At 37.5% G+C, this 21,545-nt stretch overlaps 2 protein-coding genes and 1 pseudogene across 5 annotated transcripts; all 3 read right to left on the reverse strand.

Annotated features, from left to right (window-relative positions):
• Window positions 1-487: 487 nt before the first annotated feature.
• LOC103434226 (probable protein phosphatase 2C 42) lies at window positions 488-4,301 on the reverse strand. Of its 2 annotated transcripts, XM_029091288.2 has the most exons (5): window positions 3,455-4,301; window positions 2,654-3,024; window positions 1,559-1,795; window positions 1,016-1,108; window positions 488-947 (listed from the first exon to the last, which is right to left on the reverse strand). In XM_029091288.2, exons 1-5 carry the CDS (start codon window positions 3,789-3,791, stop codon window positions 903-905), a joined length of 1,083 nt encoding a protein of 360 aa, XP_028947121.1. In that variant the 5' UTR covers window positions 3,792-4,301; the 3' UTR covers window positions 488-902. The 2 variants fall into 2 exon arrangements, with proteins under 2 accessions (XP_028947121.1, XP_008370767.2); XM_008372545.4 differs by having other exon boundaries at window positions 488-1,108.
• Window positions 4,302-9,519: 5,218 nt separating this feature from the next.
• LOC114820567 (GDSL esterase/lipase At4g16230-like) lies at window positions 9,520-16,814 on the reverse strand. Of its 3 annotated transcripts, XM_070811199.1 has the most exons (5): window positions 16,509-16,814; window positions 16,299-16,429; window positions 15,962-16,207; window positions 15,315-15,876; window positions 9,520-9,831 (listed from the first exon to the last, which is right to left on the reverse strand). In XM_070811199.1, exons 1-4 carry the CDS (start codon window positions 16,762-16,764, stop codon window positions 15,808-15,810), a joined length of 702 nt encoding a protein of 233 aa, XP_070667300.1. In that variant the 5' UTR covers window positions 16,765-16,814; the 3' UTR covers window positions 9,520-9,831; window positions 15,315-15,807. The 3 variants fall into 3 exon arrangements, 1 of the variants encoding a protein (XP_070667300.1); XR_011575101.1 differs by lacking the exons at window positions 15,962-16,207; window positions 16,299-16,429; window positions 16,509-16,814 and having other exon boundaries at window positions 15,287-15,381; XR_003767999.2 differs by lacking the exons at window positions 15,315-15,876; window positions 15,962-16,207; window positions 16,299-16,429; window positions 16,509-16,814 and adding an exon at window positions 10,403-10,541.
• Window positions 16,815-19,751: 2,937 nt separating this feature from the next.
• Window positions 19,752-21,188, reverse strand: LOC103434350 (GDSL esterase/lipase At4g16230-like; annotated as a pseudogene).
• Window positions 21,189-21,545: the final 357 nt, after the last annotated feature.

Raw genomic sequence — 21,545 nt, forward strand, 5'->3', positions numbered from 1 at the left:
AATAGATCTACTCGCCTAGATGCCCGCATGACTAGCGCCTAGCATCTTTTAGAACCTTGTTTATTTTTACTACAATCTCTTATATTTGTTTTCCTCTTTCCAAGTACTTTTGCTACAAGGAAAAAAAAAGGGAGAGAGAAAGCAAGTTGATCAATCGGATAAGACGTTACACCAAAGGACGTTGCTTTGTTTGAGACTTGGGTGCTAGTAACTCATTATCCGATCGCGGGAAAGAGATGAGAGTGCAACACATGTGGAAGAAGATTTTTGCCCGTGACGCTACATAAATGGTTGAGAATCTCATCAAAAGTCTGGGCGAGTAGTATTAATGAATAATCACACATGACGAAAAAATCTTATTGGAAATATAAGATAATAACGACAAGGGGAAGATAAAGCCAACAAAACATTAAAAAAAGAAAATGTATATAAATAAATAGTAATAGCCTTTGCCCTTGCTCATACCCAACGGATGGAGTTGCCCAAATTCAATTCAAATGTCTTGCTCTTGCCATTTCCAAAGGATGCAATTGCTGTTACAAGCAGTTAAAATAGTTCCCTGGTGATGAATAAAACAAGAGGTGTAGCTGTATTGGAAGGAAAAAAGTTATAATGACACTACAGCTCTCGCATTCTGTTTCCGAGAGGCAACCAAACCAACTACAACATTCATTTAAGATACGACATAAACATGGAATTATACGACTCTGTAATTAAGTTACTCTTCTGACATTAAAACTTGCAAAGCCTCTTCAAAAACCAAGCATCATCTCCGGATCCCGGTGGTCTGTCTAGCCAATTCATCCTGGAAATTATTTCTCACGACAGTAGGATGATCGTTCACGCACATATCAGAATCAGGGGCAGCAGAGACATGTTTGATTTCATAAACGTATCAGTGGTCACGGGCACCTTTTATTGATACTGGGGGCTCTCGCGCTGTGCCTCTGGATATTAGGTCATGGTTTAAGAATAAAACAATGACAGTTATATCATCGTGAAAATGGCGTCTGACCTTCTTGTCAATTTTCCGAAGATCTGAATATCGCATCTCTCTTTTCCTTGCAGCTTCTTGGAGAGCCGTCTTAACAAGCCGCTTGGCACTTCCCTGCCAACACGGGTACTAGTCAGCATCAGAGATCAAGAACAGCATATAATCCCATTAAAACAGATATACACAATAAGCATCAGATACTAGAAAATGCTTAAAGCATCAGCTCAAAGCCAATGTTTCTTTTTACTTCCCTAAGTTGCAAATTAAAGGGCAAAGTATTTATCCTTACATCTATATTTCCCTCAATAGGTATTCAAAACTCAAGTCAGCACAAGCACCAATATCAGATAAAAATGTGACAGCGGGGAATAAAGATAAATATTATCAAGAATATTGAAACCTATATGTTTTGTCCGGGCATCCAGTCAAATATACTTCTTCTATAACGATCATTCTTTAAGGACATTTGATCTACACCAAGGCAGGTAAGAAAGTATGACATGAATGTGATTGAAAATAAGAATTATTTAATATGACTAAAAACTGAAAAGGTCAGAATCTTACTGCATGTGGATGATTGTGGACAATCTCAACAGCTTTTTCATTACTCAAGTGTTCCCATAGACCATCAGAAGCAAATATAAGGAAAGAATCATTTGGATGGAGGGGATGAGAAAGAATGGTTGGTTCGGCAGACAAGATAGGCATGGTCATTGGTTCGGGAAGTCTGAATTTTGCACTAATTGGCTCCCTGTTAAACCGTGCATGTTTCATATATACGTCACCTATAGATTTAGATACCTACATCAAATAAATGCAAGGAGTTATCACAAAACATCACTATTTAAGAATGAACAAACTTATGAAAATTTATAACGAAGCATTCATAATATAGCCCAAAAATCTCCTTCTAGAAGGATTCTAGCAAGATAACAGGCTTATGTAGATCTAAGAAAATACAAAGTATTTATACATTTGAACTCCTATGATCTTCAACAAATGCAAAATAAAATAGATACAGGCTTTAGTGGGAAAAGGCTTTGTTGTTGTTGTTGCAAAATAGATACACATCTATTAAAAAAAACTTGGCACTGGGGCAAATTTGAACTTGGGAACAAATCAACAACCTTCAAGTTCAGTATCTCTTGCCTATCAGACAAACAACCATGATTTCAATTAGACCTTGCAAAACAACCCATTTACCTCACAAAATTTGGTTGAATCAGGTAAAATCAAACTTATTGAAGATATTATGAATCAGCAAGGGTGTTATCTCAAGTTATAAACAAAGCTAGAAGCTAATGGATAAATTAGACTACTCTATCTTAGTTCAAAATGCTTATCAAAGGGACTCCTAATCCTTCACAATTCTAAGCTTTCAGTAATTCTTATGGCTGGATCCTAAACAGGACGAGCATAAGATGCAATACAGCACTGCAGATGCATGACAGACATAGGATAGAAATGCTCAGACTAAACACTGCATGCACAATACCTAGGAGGCTAGGACTAGGGTTCTTGCACCATTTCGACAAATATTGGCTTCAGAAACAACAGGTAGGAGAACAGAAACACCAATGACATAACTGTAGGTAGTTACAGATTAATGCACACCTTAACTAATGAGCTTTCAGATGAACAATATAAAATAAAAAATACCTGGATTATCCCTTTTACTCTCCAAACTCCATGCTTTAAAACGACAATTTCAGGATCATGTGGGTGCAAATCTTTCAGCTCACGCCTAACCTCCTCGAGATTTGCATTGTGTTCAGTGGACAACTGGATCGCAGCAATTTCCCCAGTGTTGCCCACTTTCTTCCCCAACACACACCGTGAATCTCCCAAGTTTGCCACAAATAGGGTCCCCTGACATATTACTCCAACCAGACAGCATGACCCGACAGTTGCTACTTGGGGTCTAGTACCCCACAGCTCCGAAACAAGGGCAGTAAACCCTTCCTCTGTTCGGAGAAAAGCATTTTGGATAGTCTCTGCCGTCACAACACCTTCGGACTCCGCTGATATTGCTGCATAAACACAATGCCTAAGATAGCCAACATAAGAGCGGCTCATTCTTCAATAGTTAAACAGGAAACCCGACCCCAAAACTGCCCAACTAAAGTAAAATAAAAACAATAGGAAACGAAAACTATGCATTACAACGAAGAACCAGGCAGTGTCCCACAATTTTTTTACTCGCTTAGCAAATTCTACGCGCAGAGATATATATTCAACTTTCTAAGGCATTGTATGCAGAGATAATCCGTGATCCAAACTCAAAGACAAATCAAAGTCACAACTTTAACAAAAAGTTCACAGCTTTAACAAACATCACGATTAACAATTCCGATCCACAAATTAACAATCACACATTCTCCACCAAGACGTGGCGAATTCGAAACCATGCCATTCAAATCTAAAAATCATATATATTTGAGAGGGTTGGGGATCACGAACCTTGGAAATGTTTAAATAAATTGTCGCAAACGTATCGAGCGGTCTCCGGGCCGCCATGTCCGTCGTATACGCCGACGAAGGTTCCAAAGGGTCCAGACTCGATCTGGCTCTGGTCCTCGAGCACCTGATTGGCTTGGACCACCGCCATGGAGAAATCCCCCCACGCGTACTTTCCGAAATCTCGGAACCAAAGCAAATTATCTTTGCCATCTCGTCCTCCACCGCCGCCTGCGATGTTCGCAGCGCCGACGATTCCGACAGAGCCGAGTCCCTCACCGTCGCTGCGCCCAAATGGCTTCCAGCAAAGAGAGAGGAGATTCATCAATGCCTGAAGCATCCCACATCTCTCAAAAACCCTAACCCGAAACCCAAAGACCCTTCAGGACTCCGAATTTGGGGGAAGAGGTTGAGAGGAGGGGAATCCTAGGTTTTAATGGAAATTGGGAGGGGAAGGTATAGGGGGAAGAGGGTGCGCAGGTTAAGGGTGGGGGTGGGTTAAGAGGGGAGGCGCAGGATAGAGAAAAGTGATGGCAGGGGGGCTGTGTTCGGTGGTAGAGGAACAGGAAAGGCCTCGTCCTCGGCTGTCTTGTGGGCAGAAGATGGTGTAGGGAAGCCTCTTGTCTGTCACCCTTCATCGCCTCTTTCTTTCTTTTTTTCTCCTTTTTTTTTTTAGTTTTTTTTATTTTTTATTTTTAATTTGTTTTTTCCACTAAGAAATTAAGTCAATGTTTCTTCCTTTTACTTTTAAGGCATGGGGAAGTGGACAAGATATATATCTTTATTCGTAAAATTTTTGGTTTTATATTCAGTTATATATTCGTTGTTTAGGATATGTAATGTTATATACAATTTAAGTACAATTACGCATGTGGTACTACTCAAACTATTAGAAGCACAAAATTTTATCAAGTCCTAATTCGAATAGCTCTAAATATCCTTGAAATGGTGTTATGTTTGTAGACAAACATATTTTCATTTTTTTGTCTAAAATATATAAGATGGGTAGATTCTACTATTTGAATTACAAACTCTCACAAAGCACGTCTCAGTCGTTTAAGTTTGGTTTAAATTTTGACATCTTGGGCACTTCTTTTTATTTGTTGCTTTCTTTTTGAGCAAAATTATTTTGTTGCTTTAGGCTTATTCCTAAGAGGAAAGTGTTTGTTTTTTTCTTTGCAAGAGTGTGTACCTATGCGATCTTATAGCTCAAGGCCAATTTGTCTTCCTTCCACAATGTATCGCTCGCTCAGTCCAACATATTGGATTTAAGCGCATCACAATCTTGATGCATACAACATATATGTAAATTTTAATAACGATAAATAATATCCACGCATTATTGATGATCTATGAATAATCAAATATTTGTTTTACAATCGGATTAATCTTATGTAAAATGAAGAATACCGCTACTCTAACAACTTTGCGCAGCGGAAGCTTGTCTTGCGCATTTTGCAAGTGGATCTGAAGAGTGTTTCCTCTACGAATGGTCATCAATTTCCTTCGCTATCTGTACTGTCGCAGAATAGGAGACAGATAACCAATTTTAAGCTCCACCATACACAATGATCCAAAACCACGGTGCTTGCTTGGTTATTCCAAATTTCTCAGCATAGCAAGTTGCCCCGAAAACAACATAGCCAGGCGAAAACTGGGTCCGATTCAACGACTGTTAGGGTAGCAGAGTGTCAATCCTAAACGACCGTGGTTCAACAAAGTCCGTTGTGGCTGGAGATATACGTTTCCAGTGACTCGTTTGATGTAACCATAGGAGCCCCTACCTTCTAACATGCATGTTAAGATATTGCCGGAAAAATAGACATTAGCTATCCCCGGTCTCAATTCTTGCAGAAGATTGTGTGCCTGTAGTTAATGTAATTGATTAACTAATTTTTTAGTTTGTTTCCCAGGCCACTGATATTTTCTGCATAAATTAGTACATGGTCTAGTAAACTAGTAGTGGTTTCAAATTTATTGTGTTACGAACTATTACATCAAACAACCTTTCTTTCAACAATTTAACAACGAAGTTTCCAACATTCCGGGATTTGATATACAATGATCCAATATGTTTGGACAACGTCCTGTGACGGTTAGTAACCTATTCATGGAAGGTTGAAGGTTGTTCCATGCCTAGACTATTTAAAACCCCTATTCATGTATGGAAATAAATCATTCAGAAATTAAGAATTACTTTTAAACTTGGTTTAGTGAAGAGTGTTTTTCTTCCTATCCGTAAACTCTTATCTCTTTGGTGGATTCCTTAAAGTGGCGAGTTGTTTATCTTTGAGTGTTCACTTGTGGTTTCTCTTTAAGCTCTGTTATTTGGTGTCAAATTGGTAATAAGAGCTCTGTCCGATCATGGTTGGGAGGCATGGGCGTCGTGGAGGCCGACAAGCTTGCCAATACTCACCACATCGTGAGAGACATCTACGTGACATTTAGATGGACGACCTAAGGAGACAAGTGCAGTAGCTTCAGCAACGTTTTGAGCGCTATGAGCCTCTGGAACATGATGATCCCCGTCATGAAACAGAGAATGATGGATCTGATGAAGAGGACGAGAATCCTTTTGGTGGTGGTGATGATCGAGTCTTGGATGATGAGAACGATCGTAGACAACGTCATCATTTTCAACAAAATTTTGATATCAAAGTTGACATTCCAGAATTTGAAGGCAAGATGCAGCCTGAAGAATTCATGGATTGGATCAATACCATGGAAAGAATATTTGATTACAAGGATGTGGCAGAAGATCGCAAAGTGAACCTAGTGGCTATCAAATTGAAGAAACATGCTTCAATTTGGTGGGAACATCTCAAGAAGCAGCAGGTTCGAGAAGCTAAAAGAAAAATTGTAACATGGGAAAAGATGAGGAGAGAATTGAAGAAGAAATTTCTACTAGAAAATTATCGACAAGATTCTTTTCTTATGTTTCACAATTTCAAGCAAAAAGATTTGTTTGTGGAGGAGTATACAACAGAATTTGACAAACTCTGAATGCTCTGCAACATTGTTGAGCCAGAGGAGCAAACAATTGCTCATTGTCTCGGGGGACTTCGCTTGGAAATTAGCAATATCATGCAACTCCAGACCTATTGGAGTTATAACGATGTCGAGAAATTGTCAAGCTTCATGGCATTCCAAAGACAATCACATCTGACAGAGACAGTAAGTTTGTTGGGCATTGGCGAACTCTTTGGAGAAAGCTAGGCACTACTTTACAGTTTAGTTCTTCCCATCACCCCCAAACGGGATGGGCAAACGGAAGCGGTCGACTGAAGCTTGGAAAATCTGTTAAGAAGTTTGGTGGGTAAAAATATTCGTCAATGGGATCTTGTTTTAGCTCAAGCTGAATTTGCCTACAATCAATCTACCAGTCAGACAACCGGTTCTAGTCCTTTCATGACAGTTTATGGACAAAATCCAATAAGTCCTCTAGACTTAGCTCCACTACCCACAAGCTATCAATTTAGTGGAGCTGCTGAAGAACAGGCCGAGTATATAAAGAAATTACATGAACATGTGCGGGAACGTATCATTAAGCAAAATGAGAATTATCAAAGGCAAGCCAACAAGCACAAGAAGCCGGCTACATTCAAAGAAAGAGATTTGGTGTGGGTTCATCTTCGCAAAGAAAGGTTCCCTCGAGGTAAGAATGGGAAGCTGAAACCACGAGCTGATGGTCCTTTCAAGGTGCTCCAATGTGTCGGAGACAATGCTTACAAGATTGAACTTCCAGGAGACTATGGAGTATTAGCAACCTTCAATGTTGTAGACATTTCTCCTTATCATGGTTGCGAAGACGAAGAGAAATTGGGGACAAGTTATTGTGCAGCAGAAGTGTATGACACCGAATATGGACTTGTCTAATTATTACCAAATTTGGACTCGTCTAATTATTACATGGTGCATTCATCATATTTAATTCAAAGATGGTTCATGTTCTCATTTAAGTTCATGATTAGTCTTACATTAAGTTCATGCTTAGTAACCTATTCATGGAAGGTTGAAGGTTGTTCCATGCCTAGACTATTTAAAACCCCTACTCATGTATGTAGATAAATCATTCAGAAATTAAGAATTACTTTTAAACTTGGTTTAGATTACATATTGATTATAATCCCTCAATTTGTCATTAATTCAAAATATTTAATGTCTCCCATTAAATACTTAAATTTATTAAGATACAAATTTTAATTTATTTTTTGACCAAAAAAGAATTTTTTAATTTTATATGATGAATGCACCTAAATGTAAGTACCGAAATGTATTATATTAAACTAATGTATTTAAATGTTAGTATCGAAATGTATGTACCGAAATATAATGTACTTAAATATTTGTATCGAAATGTATGTACCAAAATGTGTGCACCTAAATATATGCACCGAAATGTATTATAATGAATTTAATGTACCTAAATGAAGAAGACAAAGTACATCGAAATATATTGTATGACAAAAAATAATTTATCTAAATGTTTACAACAAAATATATTACAATAATAAAATGAAAATGAAAATTATAATCAAATAAAATTAATACATTAAAAATTAGGAAGAAAAAGATAAATAATTAAAAAAATAAAAATATAATTAATAAATGAGGTTATTAATGTATCAAGGGACTAAAATTAGATTTTGATCTTACTCATAGTTTTAATCTAAAAGTCATCTTTGTTAAGGATTAAAATGAAGTTTTCTATATTAAAAATGTAGCAATCTATATAAACAAGCCGCGACACATCATCAAAAGTCATATATACAAAGTAAATACTCTTAATCGCTTGATTTACGAGTTCTTTCCTGGTTTGGTACATTTTTCAAGTTCAAACAGATGAGTATAAAATGATGAAGCCATCTATGTTTCAACTTATGACATTTTTCATTAGTGAAGAGAGTGGGTATTGCGGTATGCATGCAAGTCTTCCCTTGTACTTGAGTGTGATTGACATGCATGGTAGTTGCATTGTATTCAACGCATGTTTCATATTTGTTGAAATATGTTATCTATGTATGTATCAAAGTCAAGTTATTTTTGTGGAAAGCCATTCATCAGTTTCTACCTCTCGTTGCAAAGAGCTTTTACGACGTAAGATTCACTAATGAAGGCATCATCATCTCTTCTATATGGGATATGATTGTCTGACTAGTAGTCTAGGATGCTACAGTAGCAATGAATCCGTTGCATAAAATTGATTATCATTAGGTAGGAAATGAATTGAGAAAATTAATGGATTCTGCCATGTGCTGGATGTTTGTCGTCGAAAGTGACGAAATTAATGGCAGTTCGACTCAAAATAAACATTGATGGGTCATGTGATAATGATGGTTGGAAGAGATGGTTAGACATAGTAACTAATAGTCATGTGCTGGATGTTTCGGGCCGAAGGTGACGAAAGTGGCAGTTAGACATCTTCAATTTATGTGGAGGTGGAGCCTGATGCAAAAGCTGTGTAGAGTGAATTCTAACACATGGTCCGGAGTACTATGTTGTTGATCGTGCAGCCCCTATCGATGACATCAAGCGTTTAGAATTTAGTGACTCAATTGTCATTCACTGCATCCAATCCTAGAAATTGTAATAAGGTAGCCCAATTGGCTATGTATGCCTTAAATTGGGATAATATGGATGTATGGATGGAGAAGAGGCCACTATATGTCTCTCATTTTTTATTTATTTATTACATGAGATAATATTATTATAATCTACAATAAGAAATTGGAGTATATATAATTTGAACGCGGAACAAAATAAATTAAAAAAGAAAGCCATATTTACTAAGACAATCCACCACTTGTCTTTCATTTATCAGATGTTAAATTAAACAAAATCTGGTGTCTCAAGTCTCTAATTTTCAAACCTCCATCATGATTTTTATTTCTTCATGAATCTTGTTATTACTTATTACAACAAATATAATATAATCAACAAGCTCTTCTGGGCAATAGTTTATACTCTTTCTTCTGTCTTTTTTTCTTTTAGTTGCAACCATGCTTTGCAATTACTAATTTACTACCCTATAAAACAATGAGTTTTATATATTATGAACCCAAAAGAAGAAGAAGAAGAAAAATAATAATTAAATAACTACTGAAGAATTAACATCATTCATTTGATTTGTTCTCTTACTTTAGCCAACAGATTTAATTAAGACTGAATAAGTTGGAGAACATTGATGGGCGAAATGTCATTGGAGTTCCCATACAAGAGACGCCTTGCTATGATTAAATTAGCAGCATCAGAAGGATGGTAGGGATCCCATAATATGTACTTAGATATCTCCCTGCAAACTTCGGACGGAGGGCCGCACGGAATAAGACCCCCGAAGCGCCCCGCCACATGGCAGCATGCAGAATTTGCATTCACAAAACCTGCATTTAACATAACAAAAAACATTCAGCACTGCATTACACTTCGATCTGTAAGGAAAAATTGAAAATATTCATATGGCCTTCTCATTGTCTGTTGAGAATGAATTCCACATCGATGGGAAGAGGGACCTTGCATGAGCTTATAATTGGCAACATGGGGAGTCGCTCAATCTCTTATAAGCTTGCGCAAGGTCCCTCCTGTTGTGCTATGACAACACCAAACCTTTTTGGAACCAACTCAAGCTAACCCACAGGAAATATATCAAATGAAATGCAAGAACAAAATATTAAAGACACCAAGATTTTAACGAGGTTCCTCAACAGTCAGTGTAACTGGAGTACGTCCTCGGAGCAGTAGGAGCTCACCCAATAATCCACTATCAACCAAATGGAAGTTTACAAAGTGTTGGCAAGCTCACAACCCAAAACCCCAATACAAACAATAGCTCTCACACACCAAATAAACAAATAGAGAAAAATATAATGAATAATTTCTTCTCTATACGAAGCTCAAAGCTAATACACAAATACAACTTTAATTGAGTGAGAACTAACAAAGAAAGAAAATCACCTTTCTTTCTTATATGGGAGCTGCGTACCTCTCTTCTTCTTTCTGTTGCTCCCTCCTATTTTCTTCTTCTGCGGCTGTTTTCTTCTCATAACAACAAAAACAGCAATTGCTGCTCAATAATTCCTTAAGTCACCCCGTGACTTCCCACATGGGCCAAAGAAAAAAAAGTTTTCTCCAACATTATCATTTGTCATCATCACAAAGCAAGGAACAACATCATGATGTCTCCCTTTTTTTTTCTTTTTTTTTGTTTAATAGCCAAAAGGTAATGGCCACTTGGCCACCATTCAACAATCTCCACATTGGCCAAGTTCCGAAAACGCCATGATAAGCCAACCAACACAATTGACCCAAAAAATCACTCTCAAACACTAGCAAGAAAACAACTCATGCCGAGCCAAATGCTCCAAAACTCCTACTGCTCAACGCCTTCTTTATATAGGCATAATGTGAGCCAAGTTCAAACAGTGAACAAACTTGGCTACACCAACAACCTTAGTTAACATATTAGCGGGGTTGTCTTTAGTTGGAATCTTCTGGAGAATGATTTCCCCTTCACTAATAATTTCACGAACAAAGTGATAACGCACATCTATGTGCTTGGTCCTCGTATGATGAACCTGATACTTGGCCAAATAAATGACACTCTGATTATCACAATGTACCTCCACCTGCTTCTGATCAACTCTCAAATCTCTAATCAGCCCATGTATCCAAATGGCCTCCTTTAAGCTTTAGCAACTGCCATATATTCAGCCTCTGTAGTAAACAAGGCAACAGACGACTACAAAATGGACCTCCAACAAACTGGTCCTTTAGCCATAGTAAACACATAGCCTGTAGTAAACTTCCTTCCATCCAGATCACCTGCATAATCTGAATCAACATAACCAACTGCAAAATGACCAATACCAGAGTCATCCCTTTCAAAGCATAAACCAACATCTCGAGTACCATGGAGATATCTCAATATCCACTTAGCTGCTTGCCAATGCTCTTTACCTGGATTATACATATATCGACTCACCATGCCAACTGCATGAGCAATATCCGGTCTAGAGCATACCATTGCATACATCAAACTACCAACCAAATTTGCATATGGTATATTTTTCATTTGCAGCTTCTCTTTATCAGTTTTAGGATATGTAGAGAACTCAATTTAAAATGAGGAGCCAAAGGGGTACTAATTGATTTGGTTGAATCATGAACTCCAAACTTCCAGATCAACTTCTCAAGGTATTGTCTTTGATTCAAACTGACCAAATCCTTCTCTCTATCTCTAGTGATCTCCATGCCAAGGATCTTCTTCGCTTCACCAAGATCCTTCATCTCGAACTCGTTCTTCATTTGTTTCTTCAATTTCTCAATCTCTTCAACATTCTTTGAGGCAATCAACATATCATCAACATATATCAATAAATAAATGAAAGACCCATCTTGCAACTTCTTGAAGTACACACAATGATCATATTGACTTCTAGAATAATTTTGGCCTCTCATAAATTTATCAAACCTCAAATACCATTGCCTTGGAGATTGCTTCAAGCCATAAAGTGATTTCTTCAATTTGCAAGACAAATTTTCCTTCCCTTTCACTATATACCCATCCAGTTGACACATATAGATCTCTTCATTCAAATCACCATGTAGGAAAGCCGTCTTCACATCGAGTTGCACAAGCTCAAGATCATATTGTGCAACAAGAGCTAACATAATATGAATTGAGGAGTGCTTCACAACCGGAGAAAATATTTCATTGTAGTCAATGCCCTCCTTTTGTGCATACCCTTTAGCAACTAATCTTACTTTAAATCTCACATTGCTTTTCTCATCAGCATCCCCCTTCTTGGCATACACCCATTTGCAACCGATGGCTTTCTTGCCCTTAGGCAATTTAGCTAACTCCCAAGTCTTGTTCTTCAAGAGAGAATTCATCTCATCACCCATGACATTGCACCACCTCTTCTTCTCATCACTCTCAATGACTTCCTTGAAATTTGATGGAATATCATTAATGATAATAGGAAGAGCAAAAGCAACATAGTCACTATACCGAGCTGGCTTGGTAATTTGTCTCTTTCCTCTGTTCTTTGTAATAGACTCTTGAGGTGAAACTTGCTCTTCAACTTGAATAGAATCTTCAAGTTCAACTTCTTCAACATCCTCATGGTCTCCAACTTCTTCACTTGTAGTGGCTTCGACATCAGCGGAAATAGGATTTGAAGTACCAGAGGCAACTTTCTCAAGCTCCACTTGTTGGACATCTTTCACATTCTTCTCAGAGACTTTGTACATACTTTCTTCATCAAATGTCACATCTCTGCTGATTACAAGTTTTTTCATCTCTGGGCACCACAACCTATAACCTTTGACACCACTACTAAAACCAAGAAAGATAGCATTTTTGGCTCTAGGATCAAGTTTATTTTCAGTCACATGAAAATAAGCAGGTGAACCAAAAATACGGATATAGTCATAATCAGAAGAAGGTTTTCCAGTCCATACCTCTATTGGTGTCTTACCCTGAACAGTAGCTGAGGGTAACCGGTTGATGATGTAACATGCATAATTAACTGCCTCTGCCCAAAATGACTTGCTTAAACCCGACTAAGACAACATACATCTAACCTTCTCAAGCAAGGTTCGATTCAATCTTTCTGCAACTCCATTTTGTTGTGGAGTTCCCCGAACACTGAAATGTCTCACAATTCCTTCCTCTTTGCAAACTTTAAAGAAAGGATCAGATGTGTATTCACCACCATTATCCAATCTCAAAATCTTAATCTTTCTCCCAGTCTGGTTCTCAACCATTTTCTTCCAACCCAAGAAAATGCTTAACACCTCACTCTTGTGCTTCATAGTGTAAACCCAAGACCTTTTTGAATAATCATCAACAAAGGTCACGAACCAATATCTACCACTTAAAGATGGAGTCTTTGTAGGACCCCAAACATCCGAATGCACATAATCAAGAATGCCATTCGTTTGATGTACAGCAGTACCAAACTTCACTCTAGTTTGCTTCCCCAAGACACAATGCTCGCAGAAATCAAGCTTACAAGTCGTGGCACCTTTTAGAAGACTTTTTTTCACAAGCCTTTGTAAAGCTTTCTCACCGGCATGGCCTAATCTCATATGCCACAGTCTAGTAGTATATGAATCAGATGTGCCCATATTTTCAGAGACTACAGATGCTTCACCTGTCACAGTGTTTCCCTGCAATAAATACAAATGACCACATCGAGGAGCTTTCATCACAACAAGTGCACCATAAGTAACTTTCAATGTCTGTCCATCTGAATGAAACCTGAAGCCCTTGGATTCCAAAGTACCTAAAGAAATAAGATTTTTCTTCAAATTTGGTACATACCGAACACCTGTCAACTCTTTAACCATGCCATCATGCAACTTCAAACGAACTGTACCAATCCCTTTTGTTGTGTAAGGATTGTCATCTCCCATGAACACAACACCGCCATCAAACTCTTTCAAGCTTGAAAACCAATCATTGTGAGGAGTCATATGATGAGTACAACCCGTATCCAACACCCATTTAGTAGCACAATCAAATGATGAGGAAGTGGTTAAAGCAAAATAAAAAACACCTGTTTCAACCTCAGCAACATTGGCTTCAGAACTTTCTTTTCCTTTGGTCTTCAACTTAGGACAATCTTTCTTCCAATGACCCTTATTATGACAAAAGGCACATTCATCCCTTTCCAAGGTTTTTCTACCTTTAGAGTTTCCTCTAGGTCGAGAGTATGATTTTTTCTTACTAGAAGATGACTTCTTCTCCAATGATCTACCTCTAACAAATAAAGCTTCAGAGGTACTATCATGATTTTATCTCTATGCCTCATTTCATAATTCATCAAGGCATTTGACACATCTTCAAATTTCACAGTTTCTTTACCATGCATAATAGTGGTAACAAAATGCTCATAAGAGTCCGGTAAGGAATTCAACAATATTAAGGCCTTATCTTCATCCTTAATATCCTCATCTAAATTTAACAAGTCGGCAATCAACTTATTAAAAGCATCAAGGTGTCTAATCATTTTTGTACCTTCTTTGTATTGAAAGCGGTAGAGCTTTTTCTTCAAGTGTAGCCAGTTCTCTGCACTCTTCGTCATATACTTGTCTTCCAATTTTTGCCACAACACACTTGCTACCGTCTCCCGCATCACAAAATACTTCTGAGTTTTTGCAAGGCATAACCGAATTGAAGAGCAAGCCCACAAATTTAATTTCTCCCAGTCCGGCTTCGACATAGCTTCTGGCTTCTCTCCCAAAGCGGCAAGTAGATCTTGTTGAGCGAACACATCTTTGACCTTACATTGCCACATCCCGAAGTTGTTTGTGCCATCAAACTTTTCCACTTCGAACTTTACATTTTGCACCGTAGTTCTTGCAAACCCGGAGCTGCTTCCAAAAGGATTTTCATCTTGCCTGTCTGACATCTTTGGCAACTAGACAGTACCCAAGAGCAACCAGTGCTCTGATACCAATTATTGTGCTATGACAGCACCAAACCTTTTTGGAACCAACTCAAGCTAACCCACAGGAAATATATCAAATGAAATGCAAGAACAAAATATTAAAGACACCAAGATTTTAACAAGGTTCCTCAATAGTCAGTGTAATTGGAGCACGTCCTCGGAGCAGTAGGAGCTCACCCAATAATCCACTATCAACCAAATGGAAGTTTACAAAGTGTTGGCAAGCTCATAACACAAAACCCCAATACAACCAATAGCTCTCACACACCAAATAAACAAATAGAGAGAAATATAATGAATAATTTCTTCTCTATACGAAGCTTAAAGCTAATACACAAATACAACTTTAATTGAGTGAGAACTATCAAAGAAAGAAAATCACCTTTCTTTCTTATATGGGAGCTGCGTACCTCTCTTCTTCTTTCTGCTGCTCCCTCCTATTTTCTTCTTCTGCGGCTGTTTTCTTCTCATAACAACAAAACAGCAATTGCTGCTAAATAATTCCTTAAGTCACCCCGTGACTTCCCACATGGGCCAAAGAAAAAAAAAGTTTTCTCCAACATTATCATTTGTCATCATCACAAAGCAAGGAACAACATCAAGATGTCTCCCCTTTTTTTTTTCTTTTTTTTTTTAATAGCCAAAAGGTAATGGCCACTTGGCCACCATTCAACACCTCCTTCCTTCGATGTAGAACTCATTCTCAACATTCTCACCATATGATATGTAGTTCTGTGTAATGTCATCTACAATGCGATAAACATCTGCATAAACAAATTTGGACCCCTCAAGGTTGGCGTTAAGCTCCGTGAGAAGGCTCTTCAACTCGGGGTTGAACAATTGCGCAAACTGATTTGGTTTTTCGACACAGGAGTCTCCTGCATCAAGATTTGTATCCCTCTCTTAGGGTATGCACCCAATTGGTCCTACATTTGTCACAAGAATCTTCCTTGCTCCCAAATTGTACAGTCTCTGCAAGGGTAACGCGTCTATTACATAAAACTGCAATGCCGAATATTCATATGTAAAAAGCAAAGGAAAACGATAGTAAATTTACTGTAAGTTGTAATCTGTATATTGAAATCAAAATTCCCACAAATGTTTCCGGAGGTATCAATTTTTGCTCAGGAGCTGAGATCACCGGCGTCAAGTAGTTGTTAATGAAATCGTTCGACCCCATTGTTACGGAGAAGAGAGCCTTGCTTAATTGCTCCAGAGCTGCAGGAAGGCCAAAGCTGGAGATAATGTCTTGCCTGGTATTAGCAAAGAAATCTAGCTGTTCATCCATGTTTAATCGACCTCCCTATCAAATTGCACTAGGTTTACGTCAAATCAAAGCATTGTATGTACAAATAAATAAAAACTCCAAACATTGAGTGCACAAGAAACCTTACAAAAATCTTCCCTGTGTGATTAAGGATTCCACCTCCACCAGAAGCATAATTTATACCCTGCAGAATTTTCGGCCCGGCAGTTGTTGGAGATAAGTAAGGAGGAGTGAAACCTTTGAAGGCAAGTTGCTGACCTGTAAAGACTAAAATCAATTAAAAAGAAGGAAGAACCAGGAACAAAATATAAAAAAAAAATAAAAATGGAGAACTTGCCTATTATGTCAATAGTTGTTCTTCCATTTGTGTATCTTCCAGTTGGCTTTCCGAAATCGATTCCATTGGGAAGATAGTTGGCCTTGGAGAGTGACACAAGGTAGTTGTTGTTTCCCGCATCGACCAAAGAATCCCCAAACACAAAATTAGCAGGAACCTGTTTTGCCAAGCATATTCTCCAAAATAGCACAAAAATTGCTGAAGTTTGGAAGAAAATGCCAAGCTTAGTGAATGTTCTATTTGATAGGCCATCCATTGCAAAGAATGTGAAGAAAGATAATACAAAACTTTCACAGATTAAAAGGAGGCAACATCAGCAGCTATTCTTACATGGAAATTGAAATATATAATGTGAGGAAATATGATTATTTGCAGGCTGCTAAGTTAGAGAGTGCTTTGACCAGCTTTTAATATTAGCAAAAGGGCATCTCAAAATACCAAAATAATAATTAATTAAGTTGAAGACAAAGAAGGAAGTTGAGTTTCCACAATAAAATTAAGGGAACTTTAACGAAAAGCACCCGGTACTGTTCACTTTAACGAAAAACCACATTTTTACACTAAAAAGTCAATTCTGGTACTATTCACTTTACCCTTTATTTTGTCCTTATCATTAAAACTCAAAGTTTTCAAGCCCTTTTCATTAGTTTTCCTTAAAATTAATTCATAATTCAATCTCTTTATAAGCACAAGAGTTAGTAAACTTCCAACGTGAAATATTTTTTCTCATCCTTACAAAAGAAGATTTATTAACCTCACTTTAAGTACATATACATGGATGATATAAGACCATGAATTGTGATGATTAAGGATTGCTTAAGAGAAGAAGAAGAAAATTGAGGTTACACCATAAAACTAATTGGAAATATGAGGAGTAGCCCAATTACTTCATTTCCCCCCGATGTGGGATTGATACTCTCAACAGAAGCGTATATGGTAAAACACAATCATAAAAATATGAGGTGTCAACTTTGTTTGTAAGGAAAATGCTAGAATAAATCGTGCACACGTGTATGAACTGATGAACACAAGCTTAAATAATAGTCATGATCAACTCTGTGTGAGACCGATCCTAACACTCCTCTTGTTTGTAAATATTGATTGCCTTGCAAAATTAGCAGCAACCACCCGTGGGGACAATGCCGCAGGTGCAGTTTCAACGCCAAAAGACGTACATATTCAAGTGACTAAAGTTGCACTTGCATATATGAGGCCAAATAAAAGAAAAAAAGTGGCTAAAGTTGGAACCCAAGTGTGTAGTCCGTGCACTAGTTATTTCTTTCAACTAACAATGAACCTATCAAACCAGTAAATAGGAATATCATATGGAGGAAATTTAATGCAAATAAGTCTGAATATTTCCTTTAGCTTCGGAGCAAATTTGCAGCAACTCATAGCCTAAAACAAATCTTTTACAGGAATAGTAGTTAATTAATTAGGATTCTTGTCGTGCAGTTCAGGCAATACCTATAAACCAGTCGGCATTTATAAGCTGCGTGACTGACCGGTGCCTAATAAAAGTCATAAGAGTTACCGGCAACTAGGTGCATATGCCATTTTCTTTGAGGCGACAGATAGACGGAACAGGTTGTGCACCACAACTAGGTTCGATTTATGGAACTTGCTACTCTAAGACAATCTCCAATAGGATGGGGTAATCACCCCTAATTCATGTATTTAGGCGGATTAAAATTTGGGTTTGTCACATTTTTTGGCTAATTCCTCTGATTAATATGTGTTTAGGCGGATACAAATTTGAGTTATGTCACATTTTTTTTTTTAACGTTTCACCAATTGATATTTTCTTTGAGTGATGCTAGGCTAGAGAGACCATCTACTTGTGTCATATTTTGTAAATCACATGTTGTGGTGATCGGGTTGAATTTCTTCTTTAAATAGGAGATGGAAAGCAGGCATGTAATACAAGTGATATTAGGGTATAAGGGTATCAAATCTCGGGATCCTAGGTGTAAGGGCTATCAAACCTCGGGACCCTGGGTGTATGGGCTATCAAACCTCGGGACCCTGGGTGTAAGGGTAAATATTATTTAACAAATTGAGTTATAAGCTTCTTATAGCTGAATTGATATCACCAAACAACCCAAACTAAATCTTTGACAACAACAACAACAAAACATTTTCCCATTAAGTAGGTTACTAAATCTTTGACAAAAAAAAAAAAAACCCAAACTAAATCTTTAACAATAAAGGTTTGATCCAACGATCCAAATTTAAAATCAACAGTAAAAACAATAATGTTGATTATGTTCTAATGAATTAAATCTGTTTTCGGAGTTAATTTTTTAAATTAAAATGTTCACAAAAAGAAATCAAGATAGTCTCTAAACACAAACTAACTTTAAAAAAAAAAAGGTTAAAACAATTCATAAAACTAGGAACTCAAATTTTAGTCACTAGGGTGAGGCAAAATAACTGTTTGAGTCAAGGCCAAATTTAAATTTGTAGCCTTTACCAATGGAGAAGTATAAGAAACCTATTCTTCATAATCTCATAATGGTACTTCCAAAGCCACATCAAATTTCATATAAGGGTTTCCAGGCCACTGGTCAAGATTGCATAAGTTGTCTTAAATTCATTGGTGACATATAAGTTAAGTCACCATCCATTAGGAGGACTAATCCTATGTAATCCATTAGCTAAAGTTTGTCCGGACAGATCAAAGTATGTATTCTGGGATCCATTCCACTTAACAGAGGCTGGTAATCTGGATCCCAGAATACATACTTTGATCTGTCCGGACAAACTTTAGCTAATGGATTACATAGGATTAGTCCTCCTCGGGGCCCGGCCGTTGAGCAGCATGCAGAAATTCCATTCTCAAACCCTAAGAAACCTATTCTTCATAATCTCATAATGGTACTTCCAAAGCCACATCAAATTTCATATAAGGGTTTCCAGGCCACTGGTCAAGATTGCATAAGTTGTCTTAAATTCATTGGTGACATATAAGTTAAGTCACCATCCATTAGGAGGACTAATCCTATGTAATCCATTAGCTAAAGTTTGTCCGGACAGATCAAAGTATGTATTCTGGGATCCATTCCACTTAACAGAGGCTGGTAATCTGGATCCCAGAATACATACTTTGATCTGTCCGGACAAATTTAGCTAATGGATTACATAGGATTAGTCCTCCTCGGGGCCCGGCCGTTGAGCAGCATGCAGAAATTCCATTCTCAAACCCTAAGAAACATAACAAAGGTACGTACTTACTATTGTTACTTAGTTGTTAATTTCATGATATATTAATGAACAATGCTGCAGTTTCATGCCCTCAAAATATAATGTGAGGAATATACCGTATGATACATAATTTTCGGTGAGATCTGTTAATATCTGGTAAATATCTGCATAAACAAAGTTTGCCCCTTTGAGATCCTTGTTAAGCTCAACGAGCAAGCGCTTCAACTTGTTGTTGTACATCCGGGCCATCTTATTTACTACACGAGCACAAGTTCCCCCTGGAAGGAAATGTAAATCTTTCTCCCATGGGATGCACCCACCTGGTCCAGCATTACCGACGATAAACTTTCTTGGATTCAAGTTGTAGAGTGTCTGCAAGGAAAAAAGGGCCAAGTTTATGTTTAGAAAATTACCAGGGAATATTTTGTGGGAGATTGACTAAAAATGATCAGAAATCAAGTTCAATTATTGACTAATCAAAATCAAAGATCGACGAAATACTTTTAAAACTGACCATTTCAGTAATTGAAATTTCGAAAATATTATCATTTGGCCAATTTCCTTATTTTTTGGTATGTGTTTTTGTTGTTGCATTCAATATTCAATAATCCAAAACTACTAGGGATTAGTCTTTTAGGATTTTTACCCTGAGTCCTAATTTGAGTCTTGAAATCAATAAATCCAGAAAAGCTTTGTCTGACATAGGCTTGGGAGATGTCTCCCTAAACATTATGTCGTTAGAGCCAATTGCGATGCCATAAATTGCTCTTCTCAACAATTTCTGAGCTGCAGGAATACCAATCCTCGACATGATAGCTGCAGCAGTCCTCCCATGGTAACTGACTTGCGTCTCAAAATTGATTCGATCCCCCTATATGCACATACAGTTTTGATTTTAAATTGAACTTGTTCGAAATAAATAGGTATGAAAGAGATCATGCGATCTTGCGGGTATATATAAACTGATTAAGTTTGGAATTAAGACTAGCTACCTAGCAATTTCATCAAATCCGAAAACCCTAGCAGATGATTAGCAGAGAAAACCTACAAAGATTGAACCAGTGGAGTTGGAAATTCCGGACGCACTGGAAGCATAATTGACACCCTGGAGAAGCATGTCTCTCCAACCGTAGTTGGTGCCAAGTAAGGAGGAGTAAAATTTTTAAAACCCAACTCCTGTTCTGTCATAACAAAATAAGAACACTAACAGTAAATAACAATTTTCCAGAGTTGAATTCCAAAAAGCACGTTAGCTAGGCTTATGTATGAATATTTCATTAAAATGTACGTACGAAGAATGTCGAAAACTGTTCTCCCGTTTGTAAATCGTCCTGTTGGATTCCCAAAATCAATTCCATAGGGATAAAAGTTTCCCTTTGCTACAGTTTGAAGGTAGTTGTTGTTTCCCACATCAACTAAGGAGTCGCCAAAAGTGAAAAAGGCAGGAACATTTTTGGCTGATGAGCAGGTAACCATTTGGAATAAAATCCTCATCGTGAACTATAATGTGCAGAAAACATAACTTTTTTTCTTTTTGGTAAGAGGGTTTGTTGGTTATATATACAACTTTATAAATTTTTGCGGGGAAACTTGTGCCTAACTGGCAAATGAAATTCCCCTTTTCTTCTAAATTTGTGCCCAACTTTCTAGGTCGGCCACATCTGGCCTCTGTAATCAAAATTGCGTGACCATCATGAGCCATCTTCTTTGGCAATTGGTATTGGGTGTTTTTCTTGTTTTCATTATAAAGCTGGTTCACTTTTAAGTGTTTGGTGAAAACAAAACCTAAGTATTTTAAAAGAAATGGCCTCCAAACAAAATTTTTATCCATGA

This window comes from Malus domestica, chromosome 13 (genome assembly GCF_042453785.1).
Source record: "Malus domestica chromosome 13, GDT2T_hap1".
Taxonomy (NCBI): Eukaryota; Viridiplantae; Streptophyta; class Magnoliopsida; order Rosales; family Rosaceae; genus Malus; species Malus domestica.